At 54.8% G+C, this 19,127-nt stretch overlaps 1 protein-coding gene across 4 annotated transcripts; it reads right to left on the reverse strand.

Annotated features, from left to right (window-relative positions):
* Window positions 1–423: 423 nt before the first annotated feature.
* On the reverse strand, window positions 424–17,810 carry DNAJB12 (DnaJ heat shock protein family (Hsp40) member B12). 4 transcript variants are annotated; one of them, XM_021699455.2, is made up of 9 exons: window positions 17,607–17,751; window positions 9,672–9,843; window positions 8,771–8,916; window positions 7,209–7,394; window positions 7,016–7,095; window positions 5,847–5,956; window positions 4,110–4,282; window positions 3,443–3,594; window positions 424–1,245 (listed from the first exon to the last, which is right to left on the reverse strand). In XM_021699455.2, the coding sequence occupies exons 1-8, from the start codon at window positions 17,737–17,739 to the stop codon at window positions 3,473–3,475; spliced, it is 1,122 nt and encodes a 373-aa protein (XP_021555130.1). In that variant the 5' UTR covers window positions 17,740–17,751; the 3' UTR covers window positions 424–1,245; window positions 3,443–3,472. The 4 variants fall into 4 exon arrangements, with proteins under 4 accessions (XP_021555130.1, XP_021555132.1, XP_021555129.1 ...); XM_021699457.1 differs by lacking the exon at window positions 424–1,245 and adding an exon at window positions 1,801–2,304 and having other exon boundaries at window positions 17,607–17,810; XM_021699454.1 differs by lacking the exon at window positions 424–1,245 and adding an exon at window positions 1,801–2,304 and having other exon boundaries at window positions 3,497–3,594; window positions 17,607–17,809.
* Window positions 17,811–19,127: the final 1,317 nt, after the last annotated feature.

A 19,127-nucleotide genomic window follows, 5' to 3' on the forward strand; every position in this document is an offset into this window, starting at 1 on the left:
GGAGGGCGGGCTGTGGGGTGGTGTGGGAGGTGTGTCTGGGGAAGACTGTGCAGCCAGAGATGGAAAGAAACTCGAACCTTCCCCCTGCTCTGGATCTGGAGTGGGCTCTAGCTCCCAGCTGGGGAGGAGGGAAGATGCTGAATGTTTTGCTCAAGGCAGGGATGGAGAGAAGGAGCAGGAACAGGGGGAAGCAGAGGTTCTGAGGGACCCCAGGAGCCTGGCCTGAGTCCCGTACCCTGTGCCTGGAGCCAGCCTTGGAAGAACACTCGTGACCGAAGTGGCTGTCAGCCGGGGCAGGGGTGAGGGCGACACTGGGGCCGGTCACCCAAGGCTGCCGGTGGCGTGGGCTGGGCTGTGTCAGTAGGAACAGGTGTTTGCACCCCACCGCAGCCCCCCTGCTCAATGCAGACCCACCGAGGCCAATCACATAATAAACATATATTTATAGATGTACAATTGTAGAATTCTAATTCAAGAAATACAGCTTCTCAGGGGATCCTTTAGGATCTATGTTCTTATTGCACATGGGTCAGCCCACCTGGGGACGTCTACCAAGACCAGATGGTAGGGTGGTGGCGGCGGAGCACTGGGGCCACCACCGGCGGGTGCTCTTGCCCACGTCCAGTTCTTATCGTCTCTCTGGGCCGGGGTGGCTGCCGCGTCACAGGGTAGGATCTCCTCCAAAAATCAGACCTGACACTTCTTTACCAAGCTTCCTTTCCCAGCAAGAATCTGAATTCGGTGGGGCAGGACTTAAAAAAAAAAAAAAGAGCCAAGAGAAACTCTGGGAGGATGGTTATCACCTCCTGGCTGGCATCCTGGGGAAGTAAGGCTTTGGAAGGTGGCAGGCTCCAGGACACACCCACTGCCAGAGGAAAATTTGGGAAAAACGGGGCCTAATTCCAGAAGGCCCAGTATAAACTGTGGGAATAAATAAAACCTCCCTCCCTTCCCCTGGCAGCAACTGCTGTTGTGAGAAAAATCCTCACTTCAAGGTGAGTAGAAAACCCTTCTGGTTCGGGTGCAGCCTTTGTCCAAAGTGCAACAGAAGGCCGGGTGGCAGCACGTCCGTGGATGGTGGAGACAGAGGTGCCCACAGGCCCAGACTTTCTTCAGGAGTTGGCTGCTGCCCCCAGGGTCTTGGGCACCACCTGGCTGACTCTTGGAGGAAGAACCGTCTGGAGTCCTTGGTGTCTGACTTGGGAAAAACCAGCGGCCACAACGCAGAGCCGTGCCCTAGGGCATCTATAAGGCAAAAACCACTTTGGGACTGGGGGGGGGCGGCCAGGCAGAACTTGGTCCCCCTCTCTAACCCTGCTCTCTGCGGCAAGGGGGGCAGAGGGCTCCTGGGCCCCAGGCCTAAGAGCCCACCTGAGCTGACCAAAGCTCGTGGTGGGTGGTCTCACACCCATAGGCGGCCTGGGGGGGGCCTCCACCATGACTGGATCCTGACAGGGTACCTGGCTCCAGGGGCACTTTCTCCTCTGAAAGCCTGCTCCCCTCCAGCTTCACCGTAACCCTGGCAACCTCTGAGTTCTCTACAGACTTACACTATCATGATTACTGCTGCCATCAAAAGGAGGCTGGGGATGAGGGGAACGTGAAAACCTGCGACCCGACTGCCCTTCAGGCTGTCAGCTATGGCCAATGTTTAGCCTCTGAAGGACCAAGTTACCTTCCCCACACAGGCCTCGTTTCCTAAAACAGGGAAGAAATCAGCTAAACAACTTAACCAAATCCCTGCATAGTTTAAAAAGTAGACTATATATATATATATATATATATATATATATCTTTATATATGCTATTTACATATAAATAGATATATATATATATATATATACACACACACACTTATACTTGCTCTATAAATTACATTCTATGGAGAGTTCTCGCTCCTCCTCCTCCTATCCTTGGCCAACGCCTCTGACTGGCTTCCACGGAGGTGACCAGTGGCGGTTCCCGGGAGGGGGAGGAAGGCAGTTGGGCGCCCCTCCCCCAGCCCTTTCCACAGCCGTTTGCTCCAAGTTTTACATTCTACTTTCGTTGCCATGGTTTCCGTATCCTAGGAGAGAGCCGAAGTGGAGCCTCTGCCAGCCCCGGGAGGAAGGGAAGCAGCCCCGCGGCAGGTTTTCCTGTCCTAAGAGCTTTCAGCATTTACTGGGTGAGAGAGAGGGCAGCTGTGCGGCGTTCGGCCTCCAATTCCATTTTAATTTTTTTCTCTTTTTATGTCTTTCCTTAAATATACAGTCCATCACCTTGGCTCAGTGCATGTCACCAAAAATTCTCCAGGGATTTCATGGTCTGGGGAGGAGAGTGGTAACAGTTAGCTCGGCAGTCCCGGGGCCTGGAGCCGCTAGCTCAGCCTACACAAACAAGCCGACCTCCCAGCTGCCGTCCTGCCCACCTCGGCCCCAACCGGTCTCCCTCCTGCGCTCCGTCACTCCCCTGGAGGCGCTAGCAGATGGCCGCCAAGCACAGCGTCTGGGGCCGGACCCCTGCCGAGGGGGACACAGGCAGAGGACGGACGGGCAGGTACCGACACAGAGAAGCACCTTCACCGGCTCTGCTACGCTCCTCTGGGCTCCAGTCTGTCCCCTCCGGCAAGTGCTGGGAGCTGAGCCCACTACCCACATGCAGGGGCAGAGGCGGCGGGAGGCTGCGACCAGTGACTTGCATTTTTTCCGCAGCCCTTCTGTACTAAAGGCTCTGCGTCCGACCCTCAACTCCTGCCCTCCGTTCTCCCCCCACAGACCACAGGCGAGCCGCCCGGGCAGGCCCACTGCCTCCAGGCTGCGGGTGCGCTAGCACTTGAGAGCGCGCCTGGGATTCCACCAGAGGGCGAGGGCTCAGGGTACACAGGCCTCTCCTGCTCCCAGCCTGTTGGCTCCCTCCCCGACCCACTGTGGGGCTGCCCACCCACCCTGTTCCATTTCCTCCTGCCTGGAAGGCCAGAGCAAGAGCACGGGATCTCGGCCCACCCATTCTCATGGGTTTCTTCCTGATGTCAGGTGGGGAGTGTGTGTGGGGGGGGCGGGGGTGGGAGGCTTTCTTGGGACCAGAAGTACTTGGTGGCCGAAACAGCAGGGCACAGATAGTAGTCTGTTGTACTTGGGAAGGGCCATGGTGACTTGGGGGCTGGATGCAACCAGGGAAACACACAGGGCCCTTAGCAGTGGCCTTCAATTCCCCCTTCTGCCTGGCTCTTGGGCTCCCCACGTTCCCAGGGCCAGGGAGCTGGGCGCGGGGTAGACAGGAGCATGAGAGTCCTGAGCATACCCTAGAGCTGCCCCAGCTCTGCAGGCTGGAGGTCAGGCTGGGGACAAGGAGCCTGTGCCCTAATGAACAGGCTGTTCCCCTCTCGCCCTCCCGCCCTCCTCTGCCTCATGACCAGGACCAGAGCTGCCAAGAGTTGCAGGGCAGAGGAGGCCCTGGCTCATACTTGGACCTCGGTGGCGTGGCTGGCCCAGGACTATCCATGCAGGGAGGCCTGCACCTCTGACAGTCGGTTACAGCTCGGGGTGCCCATCCTCTGTGCTTTGTGGTACATATCTGTGTCACCGAAGTAGCGGGCCCGGTACAGCAAGCCTTCCTCTGCAAAGCAACGGGGCAGAGTTAGGGTGCACCTGGGATCTCCCAAAGGCTACTAGAGCACCTGCCCAGCCTGTGGGGGCGGGAGAAAGGCTGTCACAGGCCCCGGAGCTGGGGCAGAGCTGGCGTCCCTTCAGGAAAGACCCTGGAGAGCAAAGACTATGGTCCCAATTGTGAGAAGGAAAGAAGCGGTCATCCTGGTTCGACCGCGCTGGGGTCCCAAAGACTGAGCTGGATGCCTGATCACTCAGTGGCCAGGACACGTACTCCGGTCTCTCTCGACATCCTTACCTCTGGCAGCCAAACTCAGGCTGATGGCCATGATTTACGGGAACCTGGAGGAAATCTCTAGGTAGCCCCTGGCTCCCTGCCCCACGGAACCAGGGCTGGGGTCCCGCTCTTGACCGGGAGGTGGCTGGTACAAGGCCGTGCCTGGTGCTGGGTCCCCAAATCCCTGGTGGGCAGGGTTCTCTCTTCCCTACTTTCAAGCTCTGGCCCTGCGACACACACACACTCACTCTGCTGCTTCTCCTTCCAGCAGTTGTTCCGGAGGTTGGCGATGTAATCGTCTTCCACGTTCCGTTCAACTGTTTTGAGACTGGAGCCTGTGTACTCCTTAGAGAAGGTGTCTGCCACGTAGTAGACGACATTCAGGTGGTCAGTGACTCGCCTGTGGACATGGCCCACCGACCTGGTCGGAAATACATCAGGCACAAAGTGGGCACCGGTGCCCAGGCCCGGGGCAGCTCTAGAGGACAACAGGGCCCCCCAACAGGAGGGCTTGCTTCCTTCCTAACCAGAGCGGGGACTCGCACAACATGCAAAATGAGGGTCTGAAGGAACGGCACGGTGTCCCTCCCATGCAAGGGGTCCAGACTATGGCCAGCCCTGCTTACCACACTGCTGACCTGGGGCCTGTAGGGAGAAGCCCCTTTTTGAGAGGCCCTAGTCGGCGCAGGAGGGGAGGCTGGGCTCGGCCTCTGATCTGGGGTGTGAGTCGGGCTCCTTGTGCCTCCCATCTCGGCATTCCTCCCCTAAGCCGATTGCTGCCCAGGGCCTGCCTGCCTACCTGGGAACTCCCAGTCTGGAGTTCAGAGGCTTAGGAACAACATGACAGAAGGACTCCAAGGAGCTGTGGCCTTCCAGCTCTCGGTCCTAGAGACCGAGAGGGCTCTGCAGGGTGTGGGAAGAGCCTCGACACACAAACAGAAGACAGTGCTGGGGGAGGACAGCCCCTACCTTCCCCCTGTTGCCGCTGCAGCTGCAGAACCAAGGGCTGGCTGGCAACAGGCCTCAGAGAGCCTGCGCCGCCTGGAAGGGCCCAGCAGCCCGACTCTGCCCCCTGCTGGCCGGGAGGAAGGCCGCCAGGCTCCCAGGCAGGGCCAGGCTGCTTTGGGAGCAGAGAGCTCCCACAAATAGAAGCTGAGCACCCACTCTGTAACTATGCATCAGTTATGGTGCCAGGGGCTGGAAAGAAACGAGGGGAGCTGGTACCTTAAAAGGCCAAATAACTTGCCCTCGTTCACTACTGGCAGCTGAGACCATATATTCATTCAACAAATACTGTTGAACATTTCTGACAAGTCCGGCATTTTTTAACAAACATTTTGCTTATTTCTTTTAAGGTAATCTCTATACCCAACATAAGGCTTGAACTCAAGATCCCGAGATCAAGAGTTGCATGCTCCACCGAATGAGCCAGCCGGGCGCCCTGAGCCTGGCATTTTATGTGTATTACTCATTTATTTTTCACAAGCAGACAGATGTTGTTATTCCCACTGTATAGATGAGGAAACCAAAGCTCAGACCCTTGTCCAGGGTCACACAGCTGCTTAGTTAATAGAGTAGCTGGGATTCAAAGCCACTTTGCTCTGTTTGATTCTAGAGCCCCTATTCTTTTCCATGGCCCCAAGGCCCCCAACCAGAACTTAAGAGCAGAGGTTCTTATCTCAAGGTCAGCAGATAAGGGGGGGGGGGGCATGAAGCCTGTGAAAGCACGTGCAAAACTATGTGCATGTGCAGTGTTCGAGGGAAAAGATCTTCAGTTTTCACTCCATTTTCTTAGGGGACTGTGATCCTAAAAGATCAAGAACCTAAGCTCAACAGGGAAAGTGTGTTTTCTGGATTCTAAGCCAGATTTCTGCACTGTGATCAAGGACCCGCAGGACGGGAAGGAAGGCCCCTGATGGGGGCTGAGAATCCCAAGTCCCTGACCGCCCACCACCCCAGCCCCATCCCTAGTTTCAAGTACTCACGGCCTTGGGCTCAGGCTGTACGGGGGGCTGGAGACCATGAGCTGGCTGAGAGCCGACACGAGGATCAGGATGAGGATGGGCATCAGTTGAACAAATACCCCCAGCCCGCCCTGGAGGGAAGAGCCAGTGGTCACCCAAGCTGGACGTGGGTGGGAGCACGGCGTCAGCCGCAGTCACCACCAGCTTCCCGGCGGCAGGAGGCATGGCTGCCATACAAACAGGCCATGACACTGCTCTCTCGTCCCCCCCCGCCCACAGGCCCCCGGAAACACAGAAGCTCCTCCACCTGCCAGTTCCCCTAGATGAAAACAAAACGGCAACGGGTGTGACGCAGAGGAAGACGGTACCTGCAAGTGTTTGCTTGTCAGAGAGTACCAAAAACACGAGCAAAGGCGGCTGCCTGCAGGAGACTGGCAGGCAGGGCACGAGGGAGGTTTTCACTATATACCGATTCCCAAACCGCCAGTTACAAAATTGTAAGTAAAAACACATTTGTTTGCCATGTGATAATTTGTGATTTTAAAAACTCTTCTGTATGTTTAATACACACATACATACAGTTTAAAAAAATGAATAAATAAAAACATAAGGCCACACTGACCGAACAGAGGGGACCCCCTCGGCCTGCCATAATTTTCACTGCTCTGGAATCGTCCACGGTATCTTAATGTTGGTCAGCTAGCTGTTCCTTAACCTGTAGCATTCAAAATGCTTTTGAAGCGCTGTCTGGTTATAGTTTTTGTGTACATTTTTTAAGAGTGCTGGAAAGAAGCAAGAGTCAACAACCTTTGTCATCCTTTACAATTCTCTTGTGAAGTTTCACTTCCCATTGCTTGGAAAATGCCACTGTGGCCTTATGAACAAATGGATTGCACAAAGGCCATTCACACTCAGCCCTGTCTGGAGGTGGAGAAGTTTCTGCATGACATTCCCTAACAGAGGCCATCAAAGCCCCACTCCTCCTGGGCAGCACTGTGGAGTGTGGCTCCCTCTGGTGTCGCTCGCCGAATGGCAAGGGGAGGGGGGCCCAAGATGGCTCCTCAGCTGAGAATGCTGGGGGCACTGCCCTCCCAGAAAGACAATTGGGGATGTCACTCCCCCTTCAGGCCCTGCACCCTGGGTAGGGCCTGGCGCCCTCCCCTGCTCTCCCCGGTGCCTTCCTCACTCACATCACCCTGGTTCTCCCTGCGGTCCTGCCTTTGCTGGTAGGTATAGCGCATGCGGCCGTTGCTGTAGACGTGGACATTACCTGGAGGTCAGAGGGACTGAGTCAGGGGGCGGGACTGCTGGGAAGTGGGGGGCCAGCATCCAGTCTTCCACCACCTCCCCCAGGGAGGCCTGCGGGGAGGGCGGGGTACTTACTAGACGGGAAGCCACCACCAAAGAACATGTTGAAGAGGTCCTCGGGGGAGATGTCTGCCTCAAAGCCACGGTGGAAGTCCCCATGCCCATGGCCGTGCCGGGCTGCCTGGCTCTTGTCATCACCGAACTGGTCATACTGCTTCCTTTTCTCTGGGTTACTAAGTACCGCATATGCTGTGCCAATGGCTAGAAAGGAGGTATAAGTCAGGCTCGAAGACATGGGGTGAGGTGTAAGTCAGGCTCGAAGACATGGGGCGTGCAGGGGGAGGCTGCCACGGTGGCAGCCAAGAGCTCCCTTCCTTTAGGTACTCAAGTGGTGCTTTAGGAAGTGGGAGTCCCTGGGGCCAGCAGAAGTTTGGCTGTTGGGCACGTGTAGGGAGGGGGGCAGGCAGGAATAATTCCTGCCTGGATCTAGGCAGTCTGGGCAGACTTTTCTATGCCCCAGGCCCTTTATGGGCCTTATCTTATTTATTCCTACAGCAACTGCCGGGAAGGGCCGAATCACCAGGTGTAGTCAAAACTTCTCCACTGCTGGTAGTGGGGCTTGGCGAGCCCTCTCCTCCCGGGGGTCCAGGTCCCAGCGTCTGTTCCCCAGCCAGGCCCCAAGGCCCCCCCATTAGGGCTCCCTAGGCAGGAAACCTGTGCCTCAAAGGACCCAGCTCCAGGCCCTCCTCGGTCTCTTGCTCCTTCTCCAGAGGTTCACTCTCTCAAAGGAGCGGGTCAAAGCTGCATCTGCAACCTGTAAACCTTGAGAATAAGGAGAATCCTCTCCTCTTGCCATTGCCACGAAGGCATTCATAATTCCTGCCATTCCTGCCATCCAGGCTAGGTCTGGCCTCTTCGCGTCTGTCGTGCAGGCTGCAGGCAGAAGTCTGGGCTGGAGTAACAGTAACCATGGCTACCTTGCCTGCCCACTCCTATTCACCTTCTCGCCCTGGGGCTGGCTGACGGGGATGACGCCTTCAGACTACCCCCACCCAAGCAGGACCAACCCTAAGCAGCCTGGAATGGAGTAACGAGGCTGGGCCCGGGAACAGCACAGCAGGTCTCAGGGGTCTGCTCTGCCCTCTGCTCCGCCGAAGGCTCCCTTCTTGGCGATGGTCACCGCCTCATGTGAGTGTGTGTGTAGTGCAGGGCTGGCGGTGGCTGCTGGAGACGAGGAGGCCACCAGGCCACGGACCTGAGGCTACTCTGCCCCTCAGCACAGGGAACCTGTTGCCAAGATCCCAAGATGGGGATGTGCATATGGGTGAACCAGGAGGCCTCCTCCTGCCCCTCAATCGCTACACCACCGTGAAGCCACTGGTCCTCTCTTGCCTCAGCTCCCCTCCTGTCATTCCTGGGGAACGTGGAGGAAGGAGAGGCAAGGTTGGTGCCATCGGAGCTCTGACAGACTCTCTAGGCTACAGGTGGCTACTGGGACTTTCTTTCCAGGAAGCAGCTCCAGGGCCCAGGGGGCTTGGGTCCAAGGCCACTTCCCGGAAAAGTTGTCTTGGCCTCTTATTCCTTCTCAAGGGCAGGAGATAAAAACACCAAATAGCAGGGAACCAAGGCTCGCTTACCTTTGAAAGCTTCAGTGGCACCAGGTGCGTGGTTCTTGTCTGGGTGGAACTTGAGGGCCAGCTTGCGGTAGGCCTTCTTCAGGTCCTCATCGGAGGCCCCTCTGCTCACCCCCAGGATCTCATAGTAATCTTTACACTGCTTGACCCTGGGGGAAGGGGTAGAGCGGGCCCAGGGCCGCAAGGTGAGGGCGGCGAGGAACAAGCAGTGTGGGCACACAGCTCTGAGCAGGCTCAGGGGGACCAGCAGGGCATGGCTGACAGCAACTCCAGTCAACTGTCAGACCTCGGGGGCAAGGGAGCCTCAGTAAGCTCCACCTGGGATGGGGAGTCGGGTAGGGCCCAGGGGAAAACACCCAGAAGACATCTGGGATTTCTGAGGGGGCAGCTGCTGTGTTTCAGGCCAGGAACCATCTCCCTTTGCTAACAGCACCCTCACCGGAGGCCACCTCAGGACTGTCAGTGTCTGTGCAGGGCCTGCCCAAGCCCTGGAGGGACAACCGTCTCCTGTCTCCATTCTGTGCCACACAGGCTCTGGTCTGAAAGGGTCTTTGTTGGGGGCGGGGGGGAAGCTGGAAGGGGAGCCCGAGCCCCATCTTGATAAACAGAGCCGTGTAAAGAGCCGGGGCTCGCTGGCCGGCCGGCAGCAGAGGAAGCCAGCCGCGGGGGAGTCAGCACTTCCAGCCCCTGCCGTGGGTTGTCGTGGCAGGAGGGGACAGCAGAGCCCTGATTCCCACAGTGTATTCCGGGGCCTGGTGAGCTGGCCCAGCTGGAGCTCGTCCATCCTCGGGACCCTCCCAGGGCCCACCCAGACCACAGGCAGATGTGAGGTGGAGGACAGGCTGCAGGAAGCCTGCTCTAGATCTGGAAACTTCCCAACAGCACCAGGCTCCAGCCCCTCTACCTTCTCACTGCTGCTACTTGCTCTGTAGTGTAGCCTTTGGTGCTCTCTCCTCCTCCAGCTTCTCCGTTGGCCGAGGGGGCGTCGGCCCCACCTGCTTTCCTGTGGGTCGTGTCTGTGGGTTGGGGAGGGTCACCGGCAGACTGTGGTTTCTGGTTGAGGGACTCGATCAGGGCTGTGCGAGGCAAGCAAAGCATTCAGGGCTCCCGCTCCAGCAAGGCCATGTGCCATAGCGGAGGGGCTGCCTGGTCCTGGGAGAGGCCAGGACCCCACCCGCACCCCGCATCCCACCTGCTGCCTTTCCCAGCAAAGCCCCTAGCTCCCTCCCTGACTTGGGCCTGGGCTAGGGCTGGGAGGGGCCGGTGGACGCTAGTGGGACAGTTGCCTGCAGGGTCCACAGATCCCAGGAGTTGTCAGGGTACGGGTTATTTTAAACCTTTTTTTTTTTTTTAAAGATTTTATTTATTTATTTGACAGAGAGATAGAGAGCACAAGTACACAGAGAGGCAGGCAGAGGGAGAGGGAGAAGCAGGCTCCCCGCGGAGCAGGGAGCCCGATGCGGGGCTCGATCCCAGGACCATGGGATCATGACCTGAGCCGAAGGCAGCCGATTCACTGACTGAGCCACCCAGGCGCCCCTAAAGATTTTCTTTTTAAGTAATCTCTACACCCAACGTGGGGCTCAAACTCACAACCCCGAGATCAAGAGTTGCACGCTCTATGGACTGAGCCAGCCAGGCACTCCTGGGTATAGGTTAACGTAAAACTCTGCATAAAAACATACCATAAACCCTTCAGGTTTTAAAAATCCCAAAGCAGTGTGCTTATTTATTTATTTTTAAAAAGATTTATTTATTTGAGAAAGAGAGCATGAGAGAGAGCACATGAGGCAGGGGGAGGGGTAGAGAGAAAGGGAGGGAGAAGCAGGCTCCCCTCTGAGCAGGGAGCCCGACGTGGGGCTCGATCCCAGGACCCCGGGATCATGACATGAGCTGAAGGCAGACGCTTAACCAACTGAGCCACCGAGGTGCCCCCCAAAGTACTGTGTTTAACAGACTCTGTTGAGATGGGCAAAGTCTCAAAGGGGACCCCACTTAGCAGGACCATCTGTTTCAGCCGGGATTGGTGGGAAAGGCCTCCTGGAGGCTTTTACTTAGCTGTGAAGGGGAATGGAGGCAATGAATTTGCCCCAGAGGGCCAGACATGGTAGGAGACCCAGGATAAAGACAGCCTCCGCTACTTGCTATTCTTCACACGTTTCAAGTGGCTGGCCATGTCAAACATCTGACTTCAGCGTTCAGAGTCTAAGTAGGACATCAGCTTTCACCCTCAGACAGGGTCCCAGTGACTCAAACCTAACTCCGTGGGTCCTGCTACTCAATCGGGAAGAGCCCAAATCTCTGGCCAAAGTTCCCTGTGCCCATTTAGTCCAGGCATGCAACCAGTAGTCCAGGCACTGTACCCCAGTCATGACTGGGGTACAGTGCCCTGGGAAGCCAGGCACCTGGACTACTGCAGGGACCCAGGACACTGTGCTGAGGAAGGACAGCAGTGCCCCCGGCTGGTCCCCAGTTTCTTTCAAACATGCCAGGAGCCTGCTGGGCTCAACGCACCGTGCCGGGCGTCACGACACCCTCTAAAGCAACATACCTGCGCCTCACACGAGGGGCCAGGGGCAGGGCTTGCTGGGAGCAGAACCCTGGGACTTGAGTGGGCCACTGTGCCCTGAGCCGCTGCTGTCTGAGGTGGCCTCCCTCAGAAAGGAGCTGTCGGTCAAGCCTGCCTTGCACGGAAGAGGTGGAGCACTCCCGCAGCCAAGCCCAGGAGTGCGTGCCGAGCGCTCACCGCGTGCTAGGCAGGCCCGGACCCGGTGCTCTGCGTGTACTAGTTCACTTAATCTGAACAATGGCCTTCGAGGTCGGTCTCACCACCACCATCCCCATTATAAAAAAGAGCCGTGTGTGTGATCCAGTGACCCATGGCTGCATAAGCTGGGAGGCAGCACTTAATGCCTGGATGCCCAGCTCCCAGAACCTTGTTCTGAACTATGCTAGCCCGGGCTGCCTGAGTCTGGCATCGGGCACGGGGAACCCCTTCCAGCACAGTCATTCCAAATAGAGAAGAGAAGTTAAATTTAGAAAGACCTGGGTTCAAATCTCAGCTCAGTCACGTCCTAGCACTATGGCCCTGGCCGATAAAAAATCTACAATCTGTCTGAACCTCAGTTTCCTAAGGGATCCATGGCTAATAGGGTGTATGAGGATGAAATGAGATAACGTGTAAGCACCTGGCACAGAAACTGACAAGAATGAAAGTTCAAAATGAGTAGCTGCTGATATTATGACACAGGCTGATGAACTGGTTGGCCGGGGAGGGGACCTGAGCAGGTGGGGCCAGGGAGCTCCAGGGCTTAGGAAGGCAAAGTGTCAGCACTCAGCAGGCTTTGGACCCAGCCGGAACCATGAGATTTCAGACTGTCCCAGATGCCGGATCCATGCCAGGCAAACGAAGAGAACAAAAGATGAAGAGATGCTGATGAAGATGGGACAGAGGGAGGGGCCAGTTTGCTGGGTTTGGAGGGCATTTCAAGAACTTGTTTATTTCAGTTTCTCTGGAAGCCTCAGTGGTCCAGGCTGAGCTAACGAACCCTAAGGACAACACGACCAACCATTCAACTGCTACAGATACACAGGAGCATCAGCCAGGAGGTGGGATGGACCCGCTCTAGTATTTCTCAGGGAAGATTGTGGAAACTTTTCAGGGTAGTTACATGGAGTCGGCCACTCGAATTTCCTTACATTGCAGAAAGGGAGCCCAAAGGGGAATGGATGTGCTCTGGGCCACACAGAGGCTCCTGCTTGAGTTGGCAAATCAAGATTTCTGGCTGCTGCCAAGTAGGTCTCCCTCCTGGCCTGGACACCGCCTCCACCAGACCTGTGGGATGTGACTGCCTTGCACATGTCGCAAATGAGTATGACACAGAACGGCCTAACGTGACGATTCTGGAGTCCGACGAGGTTGGGTTCAGACCCTGCCTCTGCCCTCGCAGTAAAGCTGGCAGACATCTAGAGAGACAGGAACCTGGTGGAAGAAACGAGAGCTGCAGTGGGAGAGGTGAGAGCATTTGTATGGCCCAAGCCGCCAGCGGTGGGCCCTCCTCAAAGCCAGACTGGAGGGCGAGGCCGGCTGGGGTCGGGGCTGGCTTTGCCGCTTGCTAGCAAGGTCATCTTGGACAAGGCAATTCAGCTTCTTCATGTAAAACTGTATCTCCCTCGAGGGAGCTGAAAGAGTAGATGAGCAAATGCATATAAAGGACTCAGCACAACACTAGGAAAATATTAAGTGTTGTCTGTTACTGTTCGTTTTATTTCCAGGCTCTCTCTGTGTACCTGTAGTGCTCAGAGCGAGTCAGGAAGGGGAGGCCAGCGTGGGGCAGCAGCCCGGGAGCAGGCCCGGACAGTGCGGCTCCTTTGCTGATGAGCCACGTTAGCGAATCCGCCGGGGAAGGCGTGATCTCTGCCCTCACAGGGCTGCTCGGAGGCGTGAATAAGATCTGGGGAACGGAAGGGCTGAGTGCACAGTAGGGCTCAGGAAGGCTGACTGACCTGCATGGACAGCCCCACCCTGGACCTCGCCAGTACCTCACCATCTCTCGCTCTGACACTCTGAAAGCAAAATCCCTCCCCCGCTGGCCTTTCCAGTGTGGCCTTCCTGACTTCCCCAGGACCCTCAAGCAGCCTGAGCTGCAAGATCATCCAGGATAACCCTCGCTGTGTGTGCTGGGGAAACTGAGGATGTTCTCATCGGCTCCCGGAAAAATCTGGTACTTTCCACCATTGTTGCAAGCCTCAGGCAGAGGCCATGCCAGGGGGCTGCCAGTTGCTGGACAGAAACTCTGGGGACTGACCAGCCCCACTAGCCCTGCCCTAGGACTTCCCAGCTTAGGGCCCTGCTACTACTCCACAGTACAAGTGTCCAGCCATTGGCCCCACGTCCTGCAGCATAGCCCTTTCACTGTGAGGACCCTCAACCCTTCAACGTTGCTCTGAGTTTCCTCTCACCAACCTTTCCCTCTGTCTGTCCTTGCACTTCTCCTAGACCAATCTTCTACCCATGCTCTTGATCCTTCTTGATTTGCCCTTTTCCCGTGAGGCCTGATCGTGTTGCTCACCACCTCCCCGACACTCCACTCCATGGCCACCCGGCTGCTCTCTTTCCTGGGATCACCTCTTCCTGTTGTTGCTCCGTCTCACTCTGTTGCTTCCCCAGTCTCTGCCCGTTTGCTAAGGGCAGATGTGGCCTGTGGTGGTGCCTGCAGCAACCTCCTCTGTGCGTTCGACACTCTCCCACAGTGACCCCAGCCAGGCCTGACTCCAGGGAGCACCTTCAAACTGACAAGACCAGACTTTCAGCTGGAACATGGGGCTCTCTCCTGAGCTCCACGCTGACAGCTCCTTTGGAACAGCCACTGGCACCTTGCACTCTGCCCATCTCTTCCCACCCACCATCCTCAAACTTGCTTTCTCCCCGGGGACACAGGCTTGGATTCTGTGTCCCCGTTTCTCCTCAGCATACCTCTCTCACACAAGGCGTGGTGCCGCCTCTCCAATGACCTTATCCTCATCTGGGGAATGCCTTATCTCAGGCGCTCAGAGCTCCTGACCTACTCACTGCAGTGAATGGTCTCCCAATTGGTTTCTGACTCTCCCTCTCTTCCCTCTCATTAACCCTTCATGCTGTTCTCTTTTAAGAAGAGTACCGTTATCTTATTCCTGCTATCAGAATTTTCAATGGTCTTCTCACCAACTACAGAATAAAGTGAATATCCTGGTCTGGCAGGAAAGGATTTCCACAATCTGGCCCCATCCTACTTTCCGGCCTTAATCCTCCCTATACTCAAATTACCACCTCCACAGCTGCCAAATCTTGCTACACCCCATCCTCTCCCCCCAAACCTCACACCTTCCAGCCTCCATGTCTTCCCCAGGATGTCCTTCTCCAAGTCTGTTCCCTTCCTCCCAAGTGCAATTCAAATGTTGCCTCTGTCCTCCTCCCTGAAGCTTTCCCTCACTGTGATCTACCACTATTTTCCATCACCTGTGTTCTACCATTATTTTTAAGTCTCACTAGACTGCTGGGAGTTCAGAGTTCAGTGCTCCATCCCCAGCACTCCACTCCAGCTCACCAGACTATGAACCCACGGAGGGAAGGGACTGGATCTTTCATGTCTATCCTTCAGTTCTTGGTATCTAACAGTGTGCTGAATTTTTTCTTTAACCACAGTATTATTTTTTCTGTAACTTTGTCTCCTTCGCTAGATTATAAGCTGCTTGAGGTGAAGGATCATGTCTTACAGATCCTGCCATATATGCACTTAGCACCAAGCAGAGAACTTTGCAAATAAAACAAACAAAAAAAGTCTTAGCATTGAACGAGCACCTGGAATGAGCTCAAACCTCAAACAGCAAGTGTAAACAACTACCCAATATTTTTTTTAACCAAGACTTCTTCATCCCAGGCCTACATTAACCCCAGGTCCTTGTCAGCTCAGTACAGGGCTACAGATGGTTTAAGGTGAAGTTTACAGAGAGGCATGAGGCATACAGTCTCTCCACAATAGCGGGAATATGACAATCATGCAGGTGACTATTCTGCCTGAGCAAATTCCATTTCTTGAGCCCCGGGAAGGACACCAGTCCAAGCCCCCGAAATGGCCCAGGAGGCTGCTGACAGGAAGACCCCAAAGACCATGTTGTTACCATCCTTTCTTGGCTGCCTGCTCTTGAGTCCCCAAAAGCATTAGAATCAAACAGGATTCTGAGACTGGCAGGCCCCCATTCCACCATGCTCCTCTCTTACAGAGTGTGATTTATTTCTCTAGGGAAACTCCTTGAGCAGGTTACCTCAGGAGTCCTGGCAAATACAGACTGAAACCCTTTCCAAGAGAAGGCAAAGAGGCCAAAGATCAACCTGTAGTCAGGAGGAAAATTGGACTGTTCCAGGTGGCCTCTTCTGCTGGTGGTCACCCTTCTCAATTCCAAATGTGGGCAAAGAAGGTTAGGAGGCTGACTGCTCTTTCATTTCATTCCTCTATTAAACATTTATAGAGTCACAGAACTTTCCAATTTCTAGCTGTGTAATCTTGGGCAAGTCCCTTGCCTCTGAGACATTTCCTCAACGACAGAACAAAGATAATGATCTTTGCTCTGCCTCCCCGATAGGGCAGGCTCAAGTGAGAAAATGTGTTTGAAAGAGCTTTCTTTCTTTCTTCCTTTTTTTTTTTTTTTAAGATTTATTTTATTATTATTATTTTTAAGTCATCTCTACATCCAGCTTGGGGCTTGAACTTACAATCCAGAGATCAAGAGCTGTGTGCTCTGCTGACTGGTCCAGCCAGGCACCCCTGGAAGGAGCGTTCTAAACGGAGAAGCCCTATGGTATTACTGTTACATTATCTGCACCAACCCTCTCATTTTCCAGCTAAGAAAACCCAAGCTCAGAAAGATTGCATGGTGTAGCAGTCAGGATAAGAACTCAGGTCTTCTGACTGGGAGTACCTGTTACACACCAGATGGTTTACTGCATCATAACTGATGGCATGATCCCTGTATCTTTAATGGTCTCGCTCTCTTTTTAAAGATTTTATTTATTTATTTATATATATTTTAAAGATTTTATTTATTTATTTGAGAGAGAGAGAATGAGAGACAGAGAGCACAAGAGGGAAGAGGGTCAGAGGGAGAAGCAGACCCCCCGCTGAGCAGGGAGCCCGATGCGGGACTCGATCCCGGGACTCCAGGATCATGACCTGAGCCGAAGGCAGTCGCCCAACCGACTGAGCCACCCAGGCGCCCAAGATTTTATTTATTTATTTGAGAGACTGAGAGAGAGAGCACGAGCAGGGGAGGGGGAGTAGAGGGAGTGGGGGAAGCAGACTCCCCGCTGAGCAAGGAGTCTCATGCAGGGCTCAACTGCAAGACCCTGAGATCATGATTTGAGCCAAAGGCAGACGCGAGCCACCCTGGTGCCCCTCTGGACTACCTCTTTCTCCCTTCCAGCTTGTATTAAGAAAAACTTCTCTTAAGTCTTAGCTTAAAGAAAAAGACGGTTCCTGGATAGAGTGAAATGCTGAGTGGTTGAGACAACCTCGCTAATCCCTCCCTGGCTTGGAAGCCCCAGCCCCGGAACACTTAGCAGCCTTGTGCTGTCCAGCCGTCCATACGGGGGTCACTGAGGGACTCTTGTGGGCAAGGGTGGGGGAGGTGCCTGCGGCCAGCGTCTCCGACAAGCCCCGAATCTCACAGGCGGGTGAAGAGCCTCCAGGAGGAAGTGAGGGGCCCGCCCTCAAGGCAGCGGGTGCAAGGCGGTGGTGTGGAGCGGGGGGGGGGAAGGCAGGCTCTACTTTCGGACCGAGGGTGTTCCCTGGCCCTCGCCTGGAGACGTGCTAGGGAGTGAAGATATGAAGACATCCTTCCAGGCCGTGCGAAGGTCAGAAGTCCTCTTTCCCTCCCCAAAACCCATTCTCTCCGTCACAGGAGTTAATGTTTATTTTCCTAAACTATAATAGTTCCCAGGCCGGCAACCGGCCCTGGGCCACCGAATGGCCCCTTGGGAAAAGTAGTTCGATTTCGCTTCCAGGTAAGTTCCCTTCCCCTCACCCACCAGCGCCTCTCATCGTCGGTAACTCCAAATCTCAGAGGGTTCCACAAGCACCCAAAAAGTTGAAGTCGCGGCCGCCCCTGTCATCAGGTGTCCAGCGTCCCGGAGAGGCGTGAGACCGAAAGACTACACCTCCCAGCGGCCACCGCGCGTCTCAGTGCGCAGGCCTAGCCGCGCCTCGCTACCCCTCCCCCTCCTCCAACTGCTCCCCTCGGTCCGTTCCCGTATTCCCCCATCAGTTCTAATGTCCCCTCTGTCTCTCCGGCACTTCACACTCACCGCGAACTCGCGGCGTCGGATACAGCCGCTGCGCCTTCTCCAGAAAGCGGAGCGCCCGGTCAGGCTGGTTGCTCTGGATGGCCTTGAGGGCGATGCTAATACAGCGCTCGGCTTCATCCTTGTTGGATTCCATGGCGGAACCAGAGCGCGGAACCAGGGAGGGGGAGGCCGGGCGAGCGGAGGGCTGCGCCAGCTGCCGGCACGTCGCGGGGCAGGCGGGCGCAGGATGATGACAAAAACCCATCGCCCCTCCTTTTCCGAGATGTGAGCGAGGGCGGAAGTGCTACCGTATGTCTTCTAAGAGGGGGACAGCTAGGAGAGGTATTAACTTGGGTGCATGCCCAACATTCCTGGATCCTAGAGGGTCAATTCGGAGGTCTTAAAGTTGAATCTGCTTGCACGTTCTTGGTAGTAACCCTGTGAGTTTGAGACGAAGGTCACTTATTTATTCGTTCCAGAGATATTTGCGAGGCTGGGTGTACAGTGGTGAACAAAACAAAGCCCCGGCCCTCATAGAACTTACATTCTAGTGTGTGTAGGGAGGTAGGAGGGAGACTGAAATATTCAGATAGTGACAAATGCTATGAAGAAAATAAAGAAAAAAAGGGAATAGAGAGTGGGAGGTGCTATTTTAAATAGGCTGATAAGAAAAATCTCTCAGAAGCTGGCATTTTAACGGAAATCTGAATTCAGGAGAAAGAGCAGGTGTTCCAGATATGGCTCTGGCGGGAAAGATGGTCCATCCAGGCAGAAGGAAGAGCTCGCAGAGGCTCTGACACGGGAATTTTCTTGGTGAATTATTACAGGATCAACGAGGAGCATGTAGGATTACACTATGCAGTGGAATCGGTTCTATCAGGCTTTCTTTCAAGCCTACCACTCCAGTGAAAGCAGTCTTGTCAAGCTTACCCACATTGCCAACTCCATTGGTCATTTCTCAGTCCTTCTACTGGACTTTCCAGCAGGATTTGGTAAGAGGCTACTACTTTAATCCAGGTGGGAATTAATGGTAACTCGGAGCAGGGTAATGGTGGAGCTGGTGGGAAGTAGTCAAATTCTAGATATATTTTGAAGACACAAATCGAGTTTGCTGATGGATTGGATGTGGGATGTGAGAAAGAGGGGAGTTGAGAATGATTTCAGGGTTTTGGCCTGGTCAGTGGAGGAACAAAGGCTGCCTTTACTGAAACTGGAGAAACTGGGAGAAAACAGAGAGGAGCAGTTTGGTAGAGGGGATATTAGATGTTTGATTGAGAGTGTGTTATGGTTGTGATGCCTTTTAGAATCAAGTGGCGATGTCAAGTAGGAAGCTGTGTATATGTAGGGTTTAGGGAAGAAGATGGGGATGGAAATACAACTTTGGAAAATATCAAATGGTATTTAAAGCTATGGGACTAGATAGACAAAGGAATGTAAATAGTATTTACAGCTCTGGCCCTGAATGCACCGAGGAATTGAGTGTAGATAGGGAAAGAGTCAAAGTCTGATTACTGAGTCCTGCAGCGCCCCTGTATTTACAGA

This window comes from Neomonachus schauinslandi, chromosome 6, assembly GCF_002201575.2.
Source record: "Neomonachus schauinslandi chromosome 6, ASM220157v2, whole genome shotgun sequence".
Classification (NCBI taxonomy): domain Eukaryota; kingdom Metazoa; phylum Chordata; class Mammalia; order Carnivora; family Phocidae; genus Neomonachus; species Neomonachus schauinslandi.

Excerpts from the sequence above, each read along its gene's own strand:
- DNAJB12 (XM_021699454.1), bottom strand. The coding sequence starts at position 17,739 with ATGGAATCCAACAAGGATGAAGCCGAGCGCTGTATTAGCATCGCCCTC. Across the intron at positions 5,957-7,015 it reads GCAGGGAGAACCAGGGTGAT|GGCGGGCTGGGGGTATTTGT; the intron begins GTGAGTGAGGAA and ends TCTTCCCTCCAG. Across the intron at positions 4,283-5,846 it reads TACAGCCTGAGCCCAAGGCC|GTCGGTGGGCCATGTCCACA; the intron begins GTGAGTACTTGA and ends ATTTCCGACCAG.